General features: G+C 57.4%; 1 protein-coding gene across 1 annotated transcript in view; it reads left to right on the top strand.

Moving 5' to 3' along the window:
* Nucleotides 1-6,824: 6,824 nt before the first annotated feature.
* The window catches only part of RUFY4 (RUN and FYVE domain containing 4), a 28,524-nt gene continuing 10,735 nt past the window's right edge, over nucleotides 6,825-24,613 (top strand). The window contains exons 1-7 of the mRNA XM_043504806.1: nucleotides 6,825-6,921; nucleotides 8,591-8,832; nucleotides 10,950-11,000; nucleotides 12,755-12,861; nucleotides 13,669-13,794; nucleotides 14,528-14,634; nucleotides 15,806-15,949. Coding sequence (XP_043360741.1) covers nucleotides 10,955-11,000; nucleotides 12,755-12,861; nucleotides 13,669-13,794; nucleotides 14,528-14,634; nucleotides 15,806-15,949 — 530 coding nt within the window. The 5' untranslated portion in view covers nucleotides 6,825-6,921; nucleotides 8,591-8,832; nucleotides 10,950-10,954. The remainder of the gene's footprint in view (nucleotides 6,922-8,590; nucleotides 8,833-10,949; nucleotides 11,001-12,754; nucleotides 12,862-13,668; nucleotides 13,795-14,527; nucleotides 14,635-15,805; nucleotides 15,950-24,613) is intronic.

Genomic DNA, 24,613 nt, shown 5'->3' on the forward strand with positions numbered 1-24,613 from the left:
CAGGAACAGTCCGGGATCGAGCAGCTGCGACACCTGCCCCTGCAGCATCAGCCGGGATTGAGGTTCCAGCCCTTTAGCAGGGGCGAGCATCAGCTCAGAGGTCACCCGGAGGCTGGAGCCAGCTCTGAGCTTAGGTTTCATTAGCAAATGTAATCGCTGGCCTTGTACCAGCACCTTCACTGCAGGGTTTGATCATCCCCTGGGCTGGCTCCAGTTTAGACAGAAGGGGATGTTGTGGGTTATGGAAATGAGCAGAAATAAATAAAGGAATGAAGGGGCGGGGGGGGCGGGATAGATCCAGTGAAACCAACAAGAACAGAGCTATTGGAAATATATGAAGAACTTCCTTTCACAAGGGACTCTCTGTGGCTGGGTGGCCGGCATGTTTGTTGTGCCCTCCTGCAATTCACCGCTGGTGCTGCAAAGTGGGAAACCACAATCACTGCAAACCCCGGGGGGTTCAACCTCCCTGCCAGGAGCTGGCACCGGAGCCAGGCCCGGGGGGTGCTACTCCCATGTAGGGCAGGACGCAGGACTGGCAGCAGGACGCTGAAGTCTCATTCACAGTCTGGGGTTGTTATTCTCCCATGGAAAACAACAGGCCCAAGGGAGTTGTATGCAGAGCAGTCGGGGGGGGGGGAGGGCTCACAGCTTTAGTGCCAGTGTAGCGAAGGAAACTGCTCCGTGTAGGGAATGTGTTACTGGTCGCACTTATCGATTCGTATAGATTGTAAGAAACTGCCATTGTATTAAACTGCTGCCCGCTGTAGCAACAGGACTTAGGTGGCAAGGCGATGACAGATACGGAGGCAGCTGTGGGAGTGACTCCTGTAGTGGAAAACACAATGAGGATGACTGGATGTGGAAGCTGTGGTATGTACATGATCCTGGAGGGGGGACCCGGTAAGAGTTTTTTCTGCATGAAATGCCGTCTGATAGAGCTGATGGAGGAAAAGATCCGAGGTTTGGAGATGTAGGTGGAAAGTCTGGTTGAGTTTAGGAAGGTGTTTGAGCAGATGATGGAGCAAAGACATGAGCTATCTGAAGGGAAAAGCTCAGACTTACAGATGGAAGCAGGGCTGGGGAATTTTGAGGGGAGACTGGGTGAGGAAAGTGGTCAGTGGAAGCATGTGACTAAAAGAACCAGGCAGAGGAAAAGACCGGCTAGTGAAGGAAAAATAGAGCTTAGGAACAGGTTTGCAGAGTTGGAAAATGAAGAAGGGGCTCAGCAGGTAGTTGCTGAAGGTGGAAGGGCAAGGAAGAAGAGAAGAGAGGCTAGTCCTATAGGAAAAGGGGAAGAGTCAAGGGAGACCACACCAAATATGAGCCCAAGGAGGATACAGGATGGGTTGAAGAGGATTATAAGGGAAAATAGGAATGGAAAGAACTTGCAGCCAGAGGGAACAGGGGAGAGACTGGAGAATAGCACCGTCACCAGGAAAAGGCAGGTCTATGTGATAGGGGACTCTTTATTGAGAAGAATAGACAGGCCTGTAACTAGAGCTGATCCAGAGAATAGAAGGGTGTGCTGTCTTCCGGGTGCTAAGATACGGGATGTAGACCTGAGGTTGAAAAGGATCCTAAAGGGAGCGGGAAAGAATCCCCTAATTATCCTTCATGTGGGAACAAATGATACGGCTAGATTCTCGCTGGAAAGTATTAAGGGAGACTATGCTAGGCTGGGGAAGACGCTTAAGGAAATTGAGGCTCAGGTGATCTTTAGTAGGATCCTTCCTGTTCCTAGAAAAGGGCAACAAAGGTGTAACAAGATTATGATTGTCAACAGATGGCTTAGGCAGTGGTGCTATAAGGAGGGCTTTGGGATGTATGGCCACTGGGAGGCATTCACGGACAGAGGACAGTTCCTCGGGATGGACTTCATCTGAGTAGGGAAGGAAATAGACTTCTAGGATGGAGGCTGGCACAACTGATAAAGAGAGCTTTAAACTAGGAATTAGGGGGAGATGGTTGGGAGATGTCCAGGTAATCTTCACGCCAGATTTTAGCATTGAGAGGGAAGAAGATGAAGTAAGAAAGGATACAGCCATGGGTAGGAGAATGTATATAAGGAGCGAGGGCAGTGTGGATACTAGTCTAATAGGTTATACTGGCTGTAGAATGACTGTGCCTAATAGGGTACAAAATGTGAGAGAGGCCAAACGGCAAAAATTAAGATGTTTGTATACCAATGCGAGGAGCCTAGGTAACAAAATGGAGGAACTAGAGCTACTGGTGCAGGAAGTGAAACCAGATATTATAGGGATAAGAGAAACATGGTGGAATAGTAGTCATGACTGGACTACAGGTATTGAAGGATATGTGCTGTTTAGGAAAGACAGAAACAAAGGTAAAGGTGGTGGAGTAGCATTGTATATCAATGATGAGGTAGAATGTAAAGAAATAAGAAGCGATGCAATGGATAAGACAGAGTCCATCTGGGCAAAAATTACATTGGGGAAGAAAACTAGTAAAGCCTCTCCTACGATAGTGCTTGGGGTGTGTTATAGACCTCCGGGATCTAATTTGGATAAGGATAGAGCCCTTTTTAATGTTTTTAATAAAGTAAATACTAATGGAAACTGCGTGATCATGGGAGACTTTAACTTCCCAGATATAGACTGGAGGACCAGTGCTAGTAATAATAATAGGGCTCAGATTTTCCTAGATGCGATAGCTGATGGATTCCTTCATCAAGTAGTTGCTGAATCGACTAGAGGGGATGCCATTTTAGATTTAATTCTGGTGAGTAGTGAGGACCTCATAGAAGAAATGGTTGTAGGGGATAATCTTGGCTCAAGTGATCATGAGCTAATTCAGTTCAAACTGAACGGAAGGATTAACAAAAATAAATCTGCAACTAGAGTTTTTGATTTCAAAAGGGCTGACTTTCAAAAATTAAGGAAATTAGTTAGGGAAGTGGATTGGACTGAAGAATTTATGGATCTAAAGGTAGAGGAGGCCTGGGATTACTTTAAATCAAAGCTGCAGAAGCTATCGGAAGCCTGTATCCCAAGAAAGGGGAAAAAATTCATAGGAAGGAATTGTAGACCAAGCTGGATGAGCAAGCATCTTAGAGAGGTGATTAAGAAGAAGCAGAAAGCATACAGGGAGTGGAAGATGGGAGGGATCAGCAAGGAAAGCTACCTTATTAAGGTCAGAACATGTAGGGATAAAGTGAGACAGGCTAAAAGTCGAGTAGAGTTGGACCTTGCAAAGGGAATTAAAACCAATAGTAAAAGGTTCTATAGCCATATAAATAAGAAGAAAACTAAGAAAAAAGAAGTGGGGCCGCTAAACACTGAGGATGGAGTGGAGGTTAAAGATAATCTAAGCATGGCCCAATATGTAAACAAATACTTTGCCTCAGTCTTTAATAAGGCTAAAGAGGATCTTAGGGATAATGGTAGCATGAAAAATGGGAATGAGGATATGGAGGTAGATATTACCATATCTGAGGTAGAAGCGAAACTGAAACAGCTTAATGGGACTAAATCGGGGGGCCCAGATAATCTTCATCCAAGAATATTAAAGGAATTGGCACCTGAAATTGCAAGCCCATTAGCAAGAATTTTTAATCAATCTGTAAACTCAGGAGTAGTACCGAATGATTGGAGAATTGCTAATATAGTTCCTATTTTTAAGAAAGGAAAAAAAAGTGATCCGGGTAACTACAGGCCAGTTAGTTTGACATCTGTAGTATGCAAGGTCCTGGAAAAAATTTTGAAGGAAAAATTAGTTAAGGACATTGAAGTCAATGGTAATTGGGACAAAATACAACATGGTTTTACAAAAGGTAGATTGTGCCAAACCAACCTAATCTCCTTTTTTGAAAAAGTAACAGATTTTTTAGATAAAGGAAACACAGTGGATCTAATTTACCTAGATTTCAGTAAGGCGTTTGATACCGTGCCACATGGGGAATTATTAGTTAAATTGGAAAAGATGGGGATCAATATGAACATCAGAAGGTGGATAAGGAATTGGTTAAAGGGGAGACTGCAACGGGTCCTACTGAAAGGCGAACTGTCAGGCTGGAGGGAGGTTACCAGTGGAGTTCCTCAGGGATCGGTTTGGGGACCAATCTTATTTAATCTTTTTATTACTGACCTTGGCACAAAAAGTGGGAGTGTGCTCATAAAGTTTGCAGATGATACAAAGCTGGGAGGTATTGCCAATTCAGAGAAGGATCGGGATATTATATAGGATGATCTGTATGACCTTGTAAACTGGAGTAATAGTAATAGGATGAAATTTAATAGTGAGAAGTGTAAGGTTATGCATTTAGGGATTAATAACAAGAATTTTAGTTATAAGTTGGGGACGCATCAATTAGAAGTAATGGAAGAGGAGAAGGACCTTGGAGTATTGGTTGATCATAGGATGACTATGAGCTGCCAATGTGATATGGCTGTGAAAAAAGCGAATGCGGTTTTGGGATGCATCAGGAGAGGCATTTCCAGTAGGGATAAGGAGGTTTTAGTACCATTAGACAAGGCACTGGTGAGACCTCACCTAGAATACTGTGTGCAGTTCTGGTCTCCCATGTTGAAAAAGGATGAATTCAAACTGGAGCAGGTACAGAGAAGGGCTACTAGGATGATCTGAGGAATGGAAAACTTTTCTTATGAAAGGAGACTTAAGGAGCTTGGCTTGTTTAGCCTAACTAAAAGAAGGTTGAGGGGAGATATGATTGCTCTCTATAAATATATCAGAGGGATAAATACAGGAGAGGGAGAGGAATCTTTAAGCTCAGCACCAATGTGGACACAAGAACAAATGGGTATAAACCGGCCACCAGGAAGTTTAGACTTGAAATTAGATGAAGGTTTCTAACCATCAGAGGAGTGAAGTTTTGGAATAGCCTTCCAAGGGAAGCAGTGGGGGCAAAAGATCTATCTGGTTTTAAGATTCTACTCGATAAGTTTATGAAGGAGATGGTATGATGGGATAATGTGATTGTGGTAATTAATTGATCTTTAAATATTCAGGGTAAATAGGCCTAATCTCCTGAGATGGGATATTAGATGGATGGGATCTGAGTTAACCAGGAAAGAATTTTCTGTAGTATCTGGCTGGTGAATCTTGCCCATATGCTCAGGGTTTAGCTGATCGCCATATTTGGGGTCGGGAAGGAATTTTCCTCCAGGGCAGATTGGAAGAGGCCCTGGAGGTTTTTCGCCTTCCTCTGTAGCATGGGGCATGGGTCACTTGAGGGAGGATTCTCTGCTCCTTGAAGTCTTTAAATCACGATTTGAGGACTTCAATAGCTCAGACATAGGTGAGGTTTTTCGTAGGAGTGGGTGGGTGAGATTCTGTGGCCTGCATTGTGCAGGAGGTCAGACTAGATGATCAGAATGGTCCCTTCTGACCTTAGTATCTATGAATCTATGAATCTATGAAATGGCTATAGATAGCAGTTTCTTGCACGATAGTGTATGTGAAATGGCTACGTGTAGAAATGTGCTCTCAGTAGCACTTAGCGATAAGTACAGATTGTAAGAAACAGCTTTTGTAAATAGATGCTACTTTATTTGTACATGCTTGAAAACTGTTTTCATATTTCAATCTTCCCTCATAGGTCATGTTTTCTCGACCTTAAATTTTCACAGACTTTATAAGTGTACTCTGTCTGGCATTATCTAGTTCTTAATGTTTCCTCAGAATACTGTAGGGGTGCCTCAGTTTCCCCTAGGCATTTCTTAAGTCTCTAGTGGGTGGGATAAGGGGGTGTAATTGTTGCAGAGCAAAGGGCCAGGTACATAAATGGCCGACACTCTCCTGGCCACTGATGGCCTGGCCCTTCCCCTGCAAGGTGAGAGCTAAAGGGTTGGAGAACAAAGGAATCCGGTGCCCTCCTGGCCCGGGAAAGGGACAAAGCCCAGAGGAGGGGGCTGGAGAGAGTTTCAGTTTGGGGCTGGCTGGGGATGAGGAGTGAAGTGCAGACGGGGTTGTCTGGCTCACTGCCCCCCAAAATGGACCCAGATGAGGGGTCCTGTTCTCTGCACCTACAAGCTCTGTGTTAGACCATGTTCCTGTCGTCTAATAAACCTTCTGTTTTCCTGGCTGGCTGAGAGTCACGTCTCACTGTGGGAGTTGGGGGGCCAGGACCCTCTGGCTTCCCCAGGACCCCACCTGGGCGGACTCGCTGTGGGAAGCGCACGGAGGGCAGAGGATGCTGGATGCTTCGAGGTCAGACCCAGGAAGGGGGGAGCCGGGGGAGCTGTGTCCCCTGCAGACAGGCTGCTCCCAGAGAGGAGACTCCCCCAGAGTCCTGCCTGGCTTCATGGGGAGCAGCTCCAGAGCATCCCCCGGGGACTCTTGTGACAATCCCAGAACCCCTCAGTGCTCCCACAGCTCTGCTGGTGCTCCACAGGTCTGCGATGCCAACCCTGGCTCCCCCCAATAGCTCTGCCGGGAGCCCTCACTCTGCCCTCACTCCCGACCTGCAGCCCCCTGCTAGCCCAGCCCTGCCCCCCCACCTCTCCCGGTGCCCCTCACTCCCGCCCCGCAGCCCCCTGCCAGCCCAGCCCTGCCCCCCCCAGCTCTCCCGGTGCCCTTCACTCCCGCCCCGCAGCCCCCTGGTAGCCCACCCCTGCCCCCCCCAGCTCTCCCGGTGCCCCTCACTCCCGCCCCGCAGCCCCCTGGTAGCCCCCACCTGCCCCCCAGCTCTCCCGGTGCCCCTCACTCCTGCCCCACAGCCCCCTGCCAGCCCAGCCCTGAGCTCTTCCCCCTGCCCATACGGTGCCCCCTGCTGCTCCCCGGAGCTCTCGCTCTGACTCGCGGGGAGGGAGCCAGGGCCACTTCCTGCTTTCACTTTGCAGGTGGCGAGTGGCAGCCTGGGGAGGAGGTCCGGGGAGCCCCCCCGCCCTGCCCCTATGCCCCCTCCCCCCCCGGCAGTGTCCCCCCCAGAGGCTGGCACAGGTAGGAAGCATTTGGCTGCCCCAGGGCCTGCTGGGGGTGGGAGGCAGAGACAGGAACCCGGTTGCTGGGCTCTGGCTGCAGTCGCTCAGCTGGTGGCTGGCCCCGGGCATGGGGCACGATCATGTCTCCAAACCTGAGGAAGGCGGGTCACACTGGCACCATCCGTCCCAGGGATTTGGGGAGCTGCCCCTCCCCGGCCCAGCACCCCATGCCCTGGGGCTGGGGGCAAGCACTCACCAGGGCAAGGAGATCCGCTTTCAGTGGATCCCAAAGCCCAAGGGCAGGGTGTGGCAGGGACTGAGAGTAGGGTGACCAGGGGTCCGGTTTTCGACCAGAACACCAGGTCGAAAAGGGATCCTGGCAGCTCTGGTCAGCAGGGGGGACCAGCAGCCAGGGACCACGGCCAAGGGGAGCTGCGGGTGCGGTGCCTGCGGACGGGGCAGCGCATGGAGCTGCCTGGCTGCACCTCTGCATAGGAGTTGGGGGGGGACATGCTGGAGGGTGGGGAGATGGAGTGAGCGGGGGACAGGGCCTTGGACAAGGGGCGGGGCATGGGTGGGGCCTTGTAGGAGGGATGGGGGTGGGGCAAGGGTGTTCAGTTTTGTGCAAGTAGAAAGTTGGCAACCCTGCAGCCGAGAGTTACCCTGGGCAGCTGGGCAGGGCTGCGGCCTGCAAATAGAGCTGCTTGTCCAGGTTCTGGGAATCCCCTGGTCCAGCCCTGGGGGTGGCTGTGAGTGACGGTTGGGGCTGGACGCCCACTGGGAGGCTGCTGGCTCCTGCTGGGAGCTATTGCTGCAGTGCCAAGCTTGGGGCATCAGCTTACTCACCTGGCAGCGCCCCCTCCCCTCAGCCAACAGCTCTCCTGAGGCTGCCCCCGCGGGGAGTAGAATTAGGTCCCGCTGTGATGGGGGGTTTAAACCTGCCCTGCCAGGAGCATGGCAGCCCCTGTGTGCCAAGGGACCATCCCTGGCAGGGGACACCCCATGCAGACACCAGCGCTGTAGCTGCTGCAGACAGCTTGGGGTCTTAACCCCGGAGCCTGGAGCAGGGCAGGGCTCTCTGGGCTCAGTGCACCCACGTCCGCCTCGCTGGGAGGACTAGGCTGGTGGCTGGCCATAGCCCCAGCAGTGACACCACCAGGATGCAGGGAGAAGGACCATCCACCCACAGGCTTCAGGGCTGGGCACCCGCTGGGGTCAGGAAGGACTCAACCCCAGGGCACGGGGCTGGTTGGCCTTGTTGAAATATCCAGCACTGGCCTCACTTGGTGATGGGACACCGGAGCAGCCAGGCTTTTGGGTCCTGGATCAGAGAGCTTCTTGGGGCTCTCGCTGGCCAGCCCCTGCTGCTGCAGCCCGGGGGGCGGTGGAGCAAAGAGGGTTCTCTGAGAGCTCCCCTGGGCGAGGCCTCGCGTCCCACAGTGCCGTCTGGCCCGAGCTGCCTCAGGCAGGGCTGGGCATGTGCCATGGCTCAGAGGGGCCCATACAGACATACCCGGCTCCCCCCCAGATCCGGTGACCCCGGACATCAGTCAAGCTGGGCTCGGGCCATGCAGTGTCCTTGTGGCCAGCTCCCCCTTTCTCCAGACCCTTGGTCCAGAGCTCACCCAGAGCCAGCGCTTTCTCACCTCCCCCCAGCTCCTGCTTTGTGTCTGTTTTGTTTCCCCCAGGGCAGATATTTCGGGCACGGCCGCTCAGCTCCTCCTGGAATGGGGGTGCTGGGGTTCCTGTTTGCTGCACACTGCTCACACCCTGCACTTCCTCCTTGGGAAGCAGCGACTCCCACGTGAAAGGAGAAGCAGCCTGCGAGCGGCAGGAAGAGCCACGCCAGGCCCTGCTGCCAGGAGAGGGACGCTAGCAGATTTGCTCAGCCTCGAGCCACCCGGCCTTCCCCCGAGAGATCCCCACGCAGGTGAGCCTCACCCCCGCGTTTGACAGAGCCAGAGACGCAGACGGGACTGGCCCAGGGCCACCCAGCGGCAGAACCAGGAATGGAATCCAGGAGTCCTGTGTCCCCGTCCCCTGCTTTAACCACTAGCCATGCTGCCCTCCCCATAGAAACCCCTGAGCCTGGCAGGCAGCCCTCCGTGGTCTGCTTTGGAAGCAGAAAGTGACCCAATATTCCCCTCCCACGGGAGAGGGCTGAGCTCAGAGTGGGATTCTTGGCAGGGCTGCGGGGGGGGGGGGGTATTTAATGTCCCACTTGGATGATTAAGATTCTCCTTGTGGGACACCTGGAAGCCCCCCCTCTTGGCGGGTACAGAGAACTGCGCCCCCTGACTAGCTCCAGCGAGCGCTGGGGGGAGGGGGGTATCACTAGCTCAGGGTGGTATCCACCTGGGTCCCCAGGGTCACACCAGCCCCCGGTGCCCCCCATGGGGGCCACCAGGGACTGCAACATTTGCGGGTGAGAAATAATGGAGGACGAACATTTCTACCCGCCTGGGGGACGTGCCCCTCTCTGGAAAGACCCCGGCTGGTCTTTGTCCTGCTCTCCTGCGTTCTCCCAGCCATGCCCACGGTGCTCCATGCCCGCTTTGTTCTGGGCTTCGCCCGCCCGCCAGAAGTCCTGCCATTCCTCCCGGCACCGCGGGGACGGGCAGACAAGCTGCTGGGGTGGGCCCCAGCCTGGCAACACGTGGGGGCTGCGGCCACGTTCACTGACACCCCCTGGCCTCCAGCAATTGCGAGCTACAGCCGCGAGGTGCAGCCCCCAGCAGCGTGGCCCAGGGCGTGGGGCACTTTGCCTGACCTGCTCGCTACACACAGCTCCTGCCAGAGAGGGGGAGCTTCCTCTGTGGGCCTGATCCGGCACCCAGGAGAGCCTTTACCTGGATGTCGGTGGGCTCGGGCGCAGGCCCTGGGTGCCGGCAGGTTGCCAGGAGTCGCGCCAGGCTTCCCGAGAGCACAATCTGCCCCTGGGCTGGTTCAAATCCCCGTGGGGGCCTTGCAGCCCTTCACCTCCCCCCACTATCTCCGGGCTAGCTGAGCTCCAAAGCACTTCCCTGTGTGCGGGTGGCTATTAGTCACCTTTGCTGGGTGCGTGCGGAGCCGGGGAGCTCGGGGCTTTCCAGGCAGGTGGAAGGCAGGGAAAGGAGCCGGATGGGGCTGCAGTTGGCAGCATCGCAGAGACTTGGGGTGCAGCCTGGTCTGTTGGGAGGGTCCGGGGGAGGGGCCCAGGCCTCTCTGGGGTGCAGGGTCTGCTGGAGCTCGGGGATGTGCTGGTGGCCACAGCATGGGGCCTTGGCTTTTGTAACTTCCCCCGCCCCCCCGAACAGTGTGACAACCCCCAACCAGTGGCTGGTTCAGGATAAGGACCTACTACTGCTCCCAGCTAATGGAGCTGCTCTCTCAGCTCTGTCCCTCGGCCCAGCCCAGCTGCTGAGCTATGGGGCGGGGTTGGTGCTCTTTGCATGGCATGGCCTGCTGAGGTGCTGGGTGGGCAGGGGGTGGGGAGGGGGATCACGCCAGCTGCTGGGGCCCCTCTTAGTCCACAGCTTGGCTGGGAGATGTCACATTCTTGGTGCCCTCTGGGTCAGGCCTGGGAGGGAATCTCCCACGCCCAGGTGCATCGTGGGTGTTGGCCGCGGCTGGGTGGCATGGGCCAGGGGGCCAATGGGGTGATCGCGTCTCACCCCCTTCTATCACCCAGGGAGTGCAGCATGGGCCCCGTCTGCACCCAGGACCTCAGAGGGCTGGACGCCCACTCAGAGCTCGCCTGGCTGGAGCAAGGGGTGGGCAGAGGGGGAGTCCGGGGGGGGGAGGCAGGTAGGGGGATGGGAGGGGCCCTGCAGCGTGGCATGATGCCATTACAGCAGGGCGGGAGATGCCCCCGTAACAGTACAGAGCGGTCATCACCCCACCCCATGCCATGCCGCTGTGGCCCCCCAGCGCTCCCGGACGATAGTCATGTTTCCCAGAGGTGTCAGCTGCCAGGGCATCATCTCCCCCGGGGCAGAGACAGACCCACAGCACTGGGCGCTCAGCACCGCCTCGCCCCCCCTCTAACCCCATCCTGTCCCGTTGCAGGCACCATGACAGGAGCCGGAGAACTCCTCCGCATGATTCAGGACTTAAGGAGTAAGTGCGACAGCGACCCCCCGCCCAGCCTGTGTGTGCGGGGGGACATCCCACCGGGCGCAGCGCTGGCACCAGTGCCGGGACGGGAGGCGGCTGCTGGCTCCCCATGTCAGGGGCACAGGCTGGTTCAGCCGGAGAGCTGCCCTGCAGTGCAGAATCGCTGGGGTGTGGGATCGCCTGGCCCCAGAGTGGCCCCCCGCCAGGGGGGAGCTAGGAGGGGGCCTCTGGGAACAAGCAACTGGGAGATGGGTCAGGTCAGCGTGCCTGGGGGGTGGAGTGGGGTGGGAAGTGTACAGATTGGAACTAGCAGGGGTTGGGGTGCCCGGGGCAGGGTCACTGGCCAGGTAGGGAGCTATGTTTGGGGGGGGTGGCTGGGTCGATTGCAACGGGGGGTGCCTGGCAGACAGGCGATCAGTGTAGCCTCGTACAGACCATGGCTTAAAGCATTAACACCCATGGGGGGGTGAGGGGTGCTCTCCTACCGAGGAGTGACTCGGATGGGAAAGGAGTTACTCAGCGTGGCCTGGCCCGAGGGGATCCCCCAGTCTGGGCCGGAGCCGGTCCCTGAGCTCGTCCCCGTCATGCAGAGCAGCTCGGCCCGGGGAACAGCCAGGCCTGAGTTCAGAATTTCCACGGCTGGCGAGGCCAGCCCCACCCTGGGCACATTGTGCCACCGGCTAATGACTCTCCCCTAACAGCCTCGCCCTATCTCCACTCGGGGGGGCGGGGATGCTTTGGCTTCCAGCCACTGGGCTGTGCGAGACCTTTCTCCGCTGGACGGAGGAGCCCGTTCTCAAGCTGTGGCTCCCCATGTCGGCACTTAGCCTGGGATCTGGTCGCCTTCCTTAATCGACGGAGCTCCGTGACTCTCTCTAACCCTTTCATCCTTCTCCTGGCTCTTCTCCGAACCCTCTCCAAGTTATCCCCATCCTTCCTGAACTGGCGACCCGGGATTGCACGAGCAGTTCTTATGCTCTGAAGTCCACTTGCCCTAGCCCAGGGGCTCTCAACTTTCCAGATGACTGGCCCCCTTTCTGGAGGCTGATTTGTCTTGCATTTCACCTCACTGAAAGACCACTTGCTTACAAAATTAGCCATAAAAAGACAAAAGCGTCACCACTCATGAGTACTGACCAATGGCGGCCTTGCTCATTTTACCATATCACTATCAAATAAATCAATTGGAATCAAAATATTGTACTTACAGTTCAGTGTGTAGTATATAGAGCAGTATAAACCCCTCAGCGTCTGGATGAAAGTTTAGTTTGTCCTGACTTCGCTAGTGCTTTTTATGCAGCTTGTTGTAAACTAGGCAAATCTCTAGATGAGCTGATGCACCCCCTGGAAGATCTCTGCTTACCCCCAAGGGTACGTGTACCCCACGATGAGAACCACTGCCCTAGATTACTCCTGACCCCTTTTGTGTCCCAATCCCTTTTCTACACGCTCCAGCTTCTAATTTACTTTCATTGCTATCAACTTTCCCCCCGCCCCCTTGATTTATATGGCTGCTTTCACTTTCTCTCCAAGCCAGGCTGCTGGGTTTGTACCTTTCTCTTTTCACCTGGGCTTTTGGGGCAAGTAAAACCTCTCTCCGCGGCATCTGGACCCAGAGGGTCTCAGCGGCTGGGGGGTGCTCCCGCAGAGCGGAAGGTCCGGGGTTCAGTCCCTCCAGCTCCGTGGTGTCTATGTGCATGTAGCCCAGGTGGGTGAGCCGGGAATCACCTGCTCACGGCTCCCCTTTTCCCTTCCAGATACCATCAGGGAGCTCAAGCAGAACTACAAGGAGCGGAGGTTGCCGGTCACCGACGGCAGCCAGGAGCTGCATGGGCTCTGTGCCCAGCTGGAGTTCCTGCTCCAGGTAGGGAGCCCGGGAACCTGCCGCTCCTGCCACCCCAGTCAGGGAAACTGCCCCGCGACGGGCGCGTGGGCCCAGCCCCTCCCCACCTGCGTGGCCTCAGTTCTCCCATGATCAGGCTCCCAGAGGTGACAGGCAAGTGAGGTCCGTGGCTATTGATGCCGGGGCAGCCGAGAACTGGCTGAATGCAGTCCCCCACACACCCCCTTCCCCGCTAGGGCTGGGATTTTCCATGCAGGAGGGAGGCTACCAGCAATGTTTCAGAGCTGGCCCCCAGCACAACTGGGTTTTGGGAAGAACCTCCCCTCACCTCCCCATAATGGCACACAGCACTTGGCTTTGATCGCCAGACATAGGCAGGCCAGTTTCATGATTTCCATGACAGACAGGGAAACTGAGTCACAGAAAGGACAAGGGACTCACCAGGGATCACTCAATAATTGCCCTGTTCTGTTCACTCCCTCTGGGGCACCTGGCATTGGCCACTGCGGGAAGACAGGACACTGGGCTAGAGGGACCTTTGGTCTGACCCAGTCTGGCCGCTTTTACATTCCAATGATGGCCTCGGTGGGGGTCAGGAACACGGCCAGCCAGGGGCATGGTCAGCAGTGGCCCTGTACTGGTAGGGAGAGCCTTGGGTGAACCCCAGTTCCCCACCTCCCTTGTCCCAGCAGCCAGGAACCACAGGTCTAAGCAACAGCCCCCTTCCAGCTAACCCCTCTGGCCGGCGGGCAGCCGCTGCAGCGGGCAGGCTGGGGGGTCCCGTGCTCTGCTGGGCTCACGGCTGCCGTCTGTGTTTGCCCGGCTCAGTTTGACCTGAAGGAGAAGAGGAGTTTCTTTGGGCAGCGGCGGGACTACTGGGACTTCCTGTGCCAAGGCCTAGCGAGGCAGCGCCAGGGGCACGAGGGCGTGCGATTTGTCAGCTCCCTGGAGAAGGTGCGTGCGGGGCGGGGAATCTCCACGGGCTGCTGGTGGGGACGTCGCTGGCGTCCTGGGGCTCTGGCTTGCTTTGTAGGACGTTTTGTTGCTGCCAACACACCCAGCCCTTCTGCCGCCCCAGCCAGGGGGTTCAGCCGGTGCCCCTCGAACCATTTTGTAGGGCATTTTCCCATCCCACTTACAGTTCTCCGCTGGTACCCCTCACTCCCGACCCGCAACCCCCTGCTAGCCCAGCCCTGGGCTTCCCCAGCTCTGCCGGTGTCCCTCACTCCCGACCCGCAGCCCCCTGCTAGCCCAGCCCTGGGCTCCTCCAGCTCTGCCGGTGTCCCTCACTCCCGACCCGCAGCCCCCTGCCAGCCTAGCCCTGGGTTCTTCCCCCCCCCCCCGCAGCTCTGCTGATGTCCCTCACTCCCGACCCTGGGATTTCTCCACCACCGCACGCCCAGCTCCGTCAGGGCGCTCTGCAAGGCTGCCCTAGAAGAACATCGATTCTGGCGGGTCTGGATCTGCGCAGCCCTGGCTGGGTGCAGGAGGCTGGGCTAGACCTTTGAGGAACCGTCTCGCCCTGTTTTCGTGAGCAGGAGACGTCGCCGCCCAGGCTGGGGAAAGCAGGCGGCTCCAGCCGCTGAGGACTGGATTGGACAGACAGGCGGGGGGTGGGTGGCAGAGCAGGGGGCTGGCAGGAACTTCCTCTAATGCCTCTTATCCCCCCCCGCCCGTGTGCCCACAGCTCAAGACCCCTGTGGGGAAAGGACGAGCCTTCATTCGCTACTGCCTGGTGCACCGGCAGCTGGCGGAGTCGCTGCAGCTCTGCTTCCTGGACCCCCAGATGACCAGGTGAGGAGTCTGGCGGTGGGGCGGGGGGGGGGGGAAATAGACACACCCTGAGAAGCCACAGGGAGAAGCCCCAGGCTCGGGAGCAAGAGGGGCATCAGATCAAAGGGGAGAGGGGAGCCGAGGGAGATGGGCAGGGAGGGAGGGGGGAAAATGACCCCCCCGGGCAGCGAGAGACGCTGTAGCAGGGACCGGCCCCAGGGAGGCAAATCCAAGCTGCAGGAGGCAAATCCAAGCAGGCTGCTCCCTGGGACCTCCTTCCACCCCGAGGCGCCTTAGGATAGGTCTGCACTGTGCCTTGGAGCGAGCCTCCTGGCCTGGCCCCGGCTGCAGGATCAGGGCCGGCGGGAGCGCGGGAACATCCCCGGCACGCTGCAGCTCTGAAGCCGGGGACGGGGGGGAGCTGGAAAGCCAGAGCCGCGCTGTCAAAGCGACGTCTAGGCAGCTCGTTCGCGTGCGCTGGCCTGGCTCCCGCAGCTCCCTGTGGATGGAGGTGGCGTATTCGTGGCTCGGCCTGCCAGCGAGGAGCACTGTTTCCTAGGAGGGCGAAACGCAAATCCTGGGGTTGCAGGAGCGAGGTGGGTAACCGTGCGAGCACACAAGCGTGCCATCGTGCGGCTCCCGTGGATACCATGTGTGCTCAGGCACTGGGCTGGAGATCTCCCCGCCTGAGCCACGTAACGTAATGCCCCAAGGACAAAATGATGCTCTCCCCCCGCACCCTTCATGGCTTTGACCTTGGGCTCGCAGATGGGTTTGTTGTGAAAGCTCAGGCCAAGGGGGGTCAGGACTCATGGACCCCGTGTGAACGGTCGCCCTCCTCTGTGCCTCAGTTTCCCCATAGGAAGCGACCTGGGAGTAATGGGAAGGGAAGGAGACGGAGGGGGAAGAGTCAGAGGCAGCATGTAAAGGGGGTGGGATTTGTCAGTAGACCAGAACCACCCTCCCCCGGGGCGTTTCCTGTAAGATGGTAGATTGTGAGCCCCCTGCCCCCCCTGGACCAGGGGGTGCCATGAAGCACAGAGGGCACCGCACTCTCTCCGCCCAGGCATCAGTGCCTCCCAGCAGCTGGCTAGTGAGCCAGGAGTCCAGGGCACCCCCAGACAGCCTGCCCAGAGCCCTGGGGCAGGGGCTGGCTGGGATCTCAGGGGCCCCTCTGGCTTGTTGGCTGCAGTGAGTGGTACTACGCCCGGAGCCCCTTCCTGCACCCGCAGCTGCGAGCCGACATCATGGGCTGCCTCTACGAGCTGGACAGCATCACCTTCCACCTGGCCCTCAAGAGAGCCGACCTGGACACGGCCTGGCCCATGTTCTCCGAGTGAGTGTCGGGGTGCCAGGGGGGCGGGGGCACCAACAAACGCAGGTGGCTGCAGCATGGATGGGTGCTAGAGAAACTTCCCACACGCAGCTGTACTCATGCCCCTCACTCCCAACCTGCAGCCCTCTGCTAGCCCAGCCCTGTCCCCCCTCAGCTCTGCCGGTGCCCCTCACTCCCGACCGGCAGCCCCTTCTAGCCCAGCCCTGCTGCAGTCCCCCAAGTCTCTCCTGAACGCTCATGGCCTGCGGGTTGGGAGCGAGGGACCCGGCACATGCAGGCTTCAGGCCTCGTGCATCAGGTGCGGCTCATATTCTAACCTCTCCCCCGCACAGTCCCCCCCGAGCACGTCCCTCCCCGCTTAGCCCACGGCTGCAAACACCTGCATTCCCGAGAGGGGAGGCCGCCAGCTCCTGGCTCCGTGTGCTGGCACCCAGCTGGCACAGCTCATGCTCAGGGCAACGGCCCATCTCATCTAGAGCCCACGTGCCCATACGGCTCCAGCCCAGGCCAAGCAAATAGGTCCGATGCTCACGGGCCCTGCCCAGTCCCTGCTTCCCCAGCTCAGCATCAAACCCCATCCGCACATGTCAGCCCCCGAGTGCAGGAGCCTGCATTGTGAAGGCCACGGACTCGCCCTTTGTGGGGAGGGGTGGGGCAGCCAGGGTCCCCCTTTTCCCCGGCTCTCACCTCTCTCTGGGTCCGGCCCAGCCTGCTCTGCCCCCTTGTCATGGAGTCCCTGGGCGATGCTCTGGAACTGCTCCCTACGAAGCCAGGCAGGACTCTGGGGGAGTCTCCTCTCTGGGCGCAGCCTGTCTGCAGGACACACAGCTCACCCGGCTCCCCCCTTCCTGGGTCTGACCTCGGAGCATCCAGCATCCTCTGCCCCTCCATGCGATTCCCACAGCCAGTCCGCCCAGGCGGGGTCCTGGGGGGGCCAGAGGGTCCTGCCCCCCAACTCCGCAGTCAGACGAGACTCTCAGCCAGCCAGTAAAACAGAAGGTTTATCAGACGACAGGACATGATCTAAAACAGAGCTTGCAGAGAACAGGACCCCTCAGCTGGGTCCATTTTGGGGGGCAGTGAGTCAGACAACCCTGTCTGAACTTCATTCCATGGCCCCAGCCAGCCCCAAACTAAAACTCTCTCCAGCCCCCTCCTCTGGGCTTTGTCCCTTTCCCGGGCCAGGAGGGCACCGGATTCCTTTGCTCTCCAACCCTTTAGCTCTCACCTTGCAGTGGGGAAGGGCCCAGGCCATCAGTGGCCAGGAAACAGGGTGTCGGCCATTCTCTGTGTTCAGACCCCTGCACACACCTGCCTTCCTGGGCTCTGCAAAGATCATACACCCTTATCCCACCACCTAGATACTTAAGAACTGCATAAGGGAAACTGAGGCAACCCCATACTATTCAGAGGAAACATTAAGAACAGTCCCGTTTCGTCACATCTCTCCCCCCTTCGAGACCGAACTGAGCAGGGTCACTTTAGCTGGTGACCTGGGGAAGTTTGAAGCCACCAACGTTCCCATGGATGCCCCAGCATCTCTCCCAATTCTTGGTGGGAGTTACACCAGGCCCTTCCAGTTTTACACCCTTCCAGTTTCACACCCTCCCTTAGCTCGGGGGTGGTCAATAGCACTCGCATGCCACATGTGGGAAGGTTTATGCGGCCCGTGCCCTTTTGCCACCCCAAAACCCCCGGGGGTCAAACTGGGATCGGGTCTTCTCCCAGCGCTCCAGTATGGAGGGCTGCAATTCGGGCTCTCTTGGTTAAGAGCCCCCATCTTGACCTAGACCACACACTGTTCACTTACAGAACTAGCATGGAGACATCCCTTTCTCAACAACCTTGTCTCCCCAACAAGCTGGCCAAACACAGCCACTTGGTTACAGGACTGTTCAACTTTCTTAACAGCTTTCACTCCATCTGAGACCTTCTCAGCGCTATCCACACTGGATCCTTCAACAGGAAAGTCAGTGGATCCATTCACAACAGAAAATTTCTGGCTGTTAGGAACTGAAACTTTCTTGATTAAATCACTTTCACACCCTTCAGTTGCAGTAAACTGCTTGCAAAGACTCCATGAGGATTCCTTTCCCTAGGGGCTTTTCTATGCAACAATTCACCCTTCACAGAAATTCTGCCCTTACCCTCTTCACCTAGGGCTTGCTCTAGAGAAACATTTTCCTGAGCAACAACAGACTCTTTCTGGGTCTCACTTACATCCAGAATCACCTGTGGCCCATCAGGTGGATTTCTTTTTGAAAATACAGACTAACACAGCTGCTACTCTGAATCCCCTTTCAAGCAAACTCACAGACTTCCTAGATAAAAGGTTAGGAGCCTTCTCCTTCCCTTTGCCACACACAAGTTCAGGAATCTTTTCCTTCTTGCTACAGGTTTCCACACCCTCAGTAGGTAACACAATCACATCACCTTTCTGCTCTCCTTGTGCCCTGGCTAGGATCTCACCCTGATTAGACAGAGTTGCTTCACCCTTTCCCAACAACACACTAGCAACAGGCAAAATACAAGCACCAGAATTGTCTGGGCTCTGGGATTTTGCTAGGACACTAACTGGATGCAACCTAGTTACAGGGCCAGTCTCCCGAGCAGACACAAACTTAGGGCCATTCCCTTCCTGGGCTTTAGCTGACTCCAGAACCAACTCTGAGACACCTGCACTATTCTCACCATCCCAGGCTGAAAGGCCCCTTCTGTCCGCTCCACAGACAAAGAAGAGCCGGACACACTTTCTCCTTTCCCAGACACCCAGCTCGGGATCATTCCCCTGGTCCCAGCACACAGGGCTGTTCACAGACAACAGCTTGGAGACCGGAGTAGCGCCCTCCATAGGCAAGTCAATACCCCTGACAGACACAGGCACGTTCCTTCACTGTCCCAATTCTCCACCCAGGTAACAGGTAAGGTGCAGGGACACTCATCTGCCGCTCTCCTCGTCTTCTCACCCTGCTGACTAGACAAAGCCATCAGCTCACAAGGCTGCCTAGGCTCCTCCAGACTTTCCTTACCAAGCACCTTGCCACTCCCAACAGATCCCCTGCCCTGCCTGTGTCTCCCCACACTCAGCTGGGGTCTCAGCTCCCACTGTGCTCAGCGCTGCCCTTGCTGTCCCAGTGGGGGTAGGCAGCGAGCTCGCTGCTTTCCTCACTGCATCAGAGCCAGCGTGAGCCCCCTCTCCGTGAGCCCCCTCTCTGGTGTGCAACGGGGTGGGGAGCATCTCTCTGTCCCACCCAGCCCCAGGGGGCTGGTTACAGGCAGGCAGGTATCCTGAGCCTAGCAGCTCCTCCCCGCTGCCAGCCAGGTTATCTGCATTTTCACTGACCATTTCCCTCTCCGCCGATTGGTTCCCTGGATCCAAATTCAAACCTTCGGCAGTTACAGGAGCAGGGCCTGGATCCTGTCCCAAAGAGACACAGTCACCCCACAACAGGGTCTCGCAGCTGGTATCCTGGAGAATCCCAATGACCAGCCAGCCCCACCCCTCCTGGGTCTGCACAGGGATCTGGGCCATCGGCAGGGCGAGGGGCTTCATCCCTGGGACCCTCACACAACTCACACAGCCCCTCCAGGGCTGCGCCACCAGGGGCCTGACAACAGCTCTCTCTGTCCCAGGATCTCGCCACCCCAGAATGTCTCCCCATTGACCATCAACTTCCGCTCCCACTGAGGGTCCGAGGAGCCTGACCCCAGGAGACTCCACACAGACATATAGGTTGGGGTCAGGAGTGGGAGCCTGTCCACCTCCCCACCCATCTGGCTGACGGAGTCTATGGCCTTGGGACCCAGCAAGGGAGCTAGACACTGGGGCTTTTCAGCAGGGTCCTCCTGGTTCAAATCGCCAGCCTACTCAAAAGCAGTGAGGGGGGCATCCACATCCTGACCCTCCTTAACCAGGGGCAGCAATTTGGTCTCGAGGTTCCCTGCGGAACTGGCACCCCAGGGTCTATCCCCGCTCACCCCTGGAAGGTCCCCTCTGCCTCTCCGCTCCACCATCGCCAGTTCATGCTGCTGCTGCTTCTGCAGCTCTTTCTCGGGCTCTCGCTGTCTCTCACAGTCCTCTTGCTCTCTCGGACTCAGCTCCAATCCCGTCCGTCTCCGATCCCCAGATGGGGAACCCGATCGTGAAAACCCCCATCTGGTCGGGGACAGGAGTCTTGGGGATGCCTGGCTACCACTCCAGCTGGCCCAGATCCTGCTATAGCCCTATTTGGGGTCAGGAATCTGCTCCTTAGAGTGATCATCCTCCTCCAGCTGCGCGATTAACTGTGCTTTGGTGAACTTTTCCATGTGCAACCCTCTCTTTTTGCACAGGGCTGCAATGTCCTTCTTAAGGAGATGGTGACAGGCCCTCACTCTGCTCTTCCCAAGTTGTTGTGGATTCATAGGCCTGTGTGCTCTTAGCTCCCCACGGTCTCCAGGGAGAACCCCTAGTGTGCCAGCCCTTCTCGAGGTCTCCACCTCTTTGCCAGGGTCGAGCTGCAGACTCCACCACCCCTGGGACCACTCGCTGCAATCCCCAGGGGAACCCTGTCACTGCAAAAGTCCTTCTCTCTCCCAGGGCCAAGCCGCGGGCTCCTCTGCCCCCGAGACTGCTCAACGCAGTCCCCAGGGGGACCCCATTACTGCCCAGTCCTTCTCATTGGTCACACACTCCCAGGGTTTAACCGTCCCCCGAAACTGCTCCTCTCTGAGCCTTCAGCACGCCTGGTCCTCGTCAATCCCCTTTCGTTTTACTGCTCCCCAGTCACTTACTGCGGGAAGCACCATCCACGGGGTGCAGTACATCCCACTGCTACCACCAGTTGTCACGGAGTCCCTGGGCGATGCTCTGGAACTGCTCCCTATGAAGCCAGGCAGGACTCTGGGGGAGTCTCCTCTCTGGGAGCAGCCTGTCTGCAGGACACACAGCTCACCCGGCTCCCCCCTTCCTGGGTCTGACCTCGGAGCATTCAGCATCCTCTGCCCCTCCATGCGCTTCCCACAGCGAGTCCGCCCAGGCGGGGTCCTGGGGAAATCAGAGGGTCCTGCCCCCCCAACTTCGCAGTCAGACGTGACTCTCAGCCAGCCAGTAGAACAGAAGGTTTATTGGACGACAGCAACATGGTCTAACACAGAGCTTGTAGGTACAGAGAACAGGACCCCTCAGCTGGGTCCATTTTGGGGGGCAGTGAGCCAGACAACCATGTCTGCACTTCACTCCCTGTCCCCAGCCAGCCCCAAACTGAAACTCTCTCCAGCCCCTCTTCCTCTGGGCTTTGTCCCTTTCCCGGGCCAGGAGGGCACCGGATTCCTTTGTTCTCCAACTCTTTAGCTCTCACCTTGCAGGGGGGAAGGGCCAGGCCATCAGTTGCCAGGAAACAGGGTGTCGGCCATTCTCTGTGTCCAGACCCCTGCACACACCTGCCCTCTAGGGCTCTGCAAGGATCATACCCCCTTATCCCACCATCTAGATACTTAAGAACTGCATAAGGGAAACTGAGGCACCCCCACAATATTCAGAGGAAACATTAAGAACAGTCCCGCTTCGTCACACTCTTCCTCTCTGAGCACCAACCAGGGCCTTCCAGGCACAGATGGAGGAACATGCCCAGCTGTTAAGCACTGGCCTCACAGATGTTACAGTCAGAAGGGACCATCATGATCATCCACTCTGACCTCCGGCACCCCGTGGGCTGCAGAACCCCACCCACCCACTCCTGTAACAGGCCTCTGTGCTCTGGCTGAGTTAGTGACATCCCCAGATCCTGGTCTAGAAAGACTACAGAGGATCCACCATTGAAACCTGCAAATGGCCCGTGCCCCAGGCTGCAAAGGAAGGTGAAAAAAATCCCCAGGGTCTCTGCCAATCCGACCGGGGACAAATTCCTTCCCAACCCCAAATCTGGCGATTGATTAGACCCTGAGGATGCTGGATTAGACCCACCAGTCAGACACCTGGAAGAGAATTCTCTGTAGTAACTCAAAAAGAAAAGGAGGACTTGTGGCAACTTAGAGACTAACAAATTTATTTGAGCATAAGCTTTCGTGAGCTACAGTGTCCCATCCCCGTCAGTTGGCGATATTTGCTGCTAGCAGGTGGGATCGAACCTGGGGCCTCTGGAGCTTAGTGCATGAGCCTCTACATCAGGGGTGAGCAAACCTTTTGGCCCGAGGGCTGCATCGGGTTTCTGAAATTGTATGGAGGGCTGGTTAGGGGAGGCTGTGCCCCCCAAACAGCCAGGCATGGCCCAGGCCCTGCTCCCTATCCGACCCTCCCTGCTTCTCGTCTGTCAGCCCCCCCAGGACTCCTGCCCCATCCAACCCCCCTGTTCTCTGATGGCCCCCGGGGACCCCTGCCCCATCCACACCCCCACTCTCTGTCCCCTGACTGCCCCCAGATCCCCCGCCCCTAACTGCCCTCCGCCGTCCCATCCAACTCCCCTCTCCTTCCTGACTGCCCCCCAGGACTCCTGCCCCCATTCAACCTCCCTGTTCCCCGCCCTCTGACTGCCCAGACCCCTATCCACCCCCCGCCCCCACCACCACCCCCGAACTCCCCTGCCCTCTACCTAACCCCACCCCACTCCCTGCCTCCTTACCGCGCTGCCTGGAGCACTGGTAGCTGGTGGTGCGGCTGCACCAGGACAGGCAGCCGCGCCGTGCAGCACAGAGCCCTGGGTCAGGCTGGGCTCGCAGCCCCACTGCCCAGGAGCTTGCAGCCCCACTGCCCAGAGCATTGGCCGGCGGTGCCGGGAGCTGAGGCTGCGGGGGAACAGCAGGAGAGGGGCCGGGGGCAAGCCTCCCCGGTGGGGAGCTGAAGGACTGGGCAGAAGGGTCCCTCAGGCCATAGTTTGCCCACCTCTGCTCTACAGCATGGGCTAAAAGCCAGCTCTCTCTCAGTGGTCCCGCTGCCACTATCTGGGACAGACCACCACACCCGGGAGGCGTGTGGGTTACACTAGCAGTCGCCGGTCGGCTGCATGCCATTGTAGGCCGCTCTCGGCAGACAGGACACTGGGCTGGACGGCCTTTTGGTCTGCGCCAGTGTGGCCGTCCTGATGTTCTCCTCATACCACCCCTCCATAAACGTGTCCAGCTCAGGCTTGAAGCCACTTCGGTTTTTTGCCTGCTCTTCCCTTTGCCTATCTCCCTCCCCAGGGTTTGCTGGCTCACACTAGATTGACCACAGCGCATCAAAAAAGACAAAGGAAAAGAAAGGGTTAATCCCTAACAGCGTAGGCACCCCTGGCTTCCAGCCCCCAAGAGGGGGCGCTCCCACCCCGTGCCTCTGGGAGCTCTCCACAGCCCCTGAGCTCCTGCCAAACCGAGCGGCAGAGTCTTTCTGTGGCCAAGCGCTAGGGACAAGCTGGGCACACCCGTACAATGGGCTGTGGGGCAGCGACTCAAAGCCCCCATTGACACTCAGCCTCTGATCAGCTGATCACTGGGGAGCAAGCTCAGAGCAACACCAAGCGGCAGCTCCTCCTCCTCCTTGACTTCGCCTGGCCCTCTGAGGGATACAGGCCTCAGGAATTATAATGAACGTTGCATCAAACAGACTTGCCTCCCCACAGACAAACCCATGCCCTTCCCCATACACAGCCACATCCCTCCACATACACCCCCCTCCGGCAGCCCCCTCCACTGGGATGTCAGGAATTGCTGGTAGCTGCATTTTGCAGATGGCCGTGCTGACCACAGCCAGGCTGAGCAAATTGCAGCAGGCCGGGACCAGAACCCAGATCGCTCACTTCCCACGCCAGAGTGGCCTTCCTCCTTCAAGGAGATACTGGCACGAAGTGTCCCCATAGCCAGCCCCCCCGGCTAATGTTCAGGAACCCCCCCCGGGGGACCAGCCGACCTGCAACAAGCACCCGGGATGATTCTTCCCCATATTCATACCAGCCGGGCGCTAATTGTTCTTCACGGTCTTCCTATTTGAAAAATCCAATCAAGGAGCAAAAGCAGGGCCCTGCGATTTGATCGACCAACCGCCTGGCCCGAGAAACGACTGGCAAATACGAACGGGCTGGGAATTGGTCCCCCAATGCCTTGGCCGAGTGGGTAGGGACGGCGTTACGGGGTCCCCTCACTGCTGGTGGCACCTGCTCCGGGCCGCTCTGGGGAATCAGCTCCTTCCAGGGCCTCTACCGTCCCAAACACAGCTCCCATCTCCAGGGAGCAACCGCTGCCTGCTCCCCTGCGCCCCATTCTGCTCTCTGCTCCTGGGCTTTATACAGGCCCCACCTGTTCCTGTCCAGCTGAGCACCCCCTAAGCAGGGTTTTCAATAGGTTAATTGGCCCATCTGGCCTCTGTTAAGCCCTTGTGGGCCAGTGTGGGGTGGACACCCTGTCCCACACTCGCAGGCCCTGGGCTCTCTCAGCTCCACAGTCTCTGGGAGGAACCCCTGTCAGTGAGATAGCCCTTCTCGGGGGGCCACTCTCTCTCCGGGGCTTAAGCCCTTCCACCTCCTGGAACCGCACCTCTCGGAGCCTCCAGAGCACCTGTCTCTGCTGTGGGCCCCCTCCGGAGGTCCCCTCGCTCTGCGACCCTGGGGCCTCCCCTCCCAGCGGGAGCAATGCACCCCCCTGCCCCCCCGATCTCTAGCCTGCCCTGACTCTCAGCCAGTGTAACACAGGAGGTTTATTGAGCGTCTGAACCCA

Source organism: Dermochelys coriacea, chromosome 11, assembly GCF_009764565.3.
Source record: "Dermochelys coriacea isolate rDerCor1 chromosome 11, rDerCor1.pri.v4, whole genome shotgun sequence".
NCBI classification, from domain to species: Eukaryota; Metazoa; Chordata; order Testudines; family Dermochelyidae; genus Dermochelys; species Dermochelys coriacea.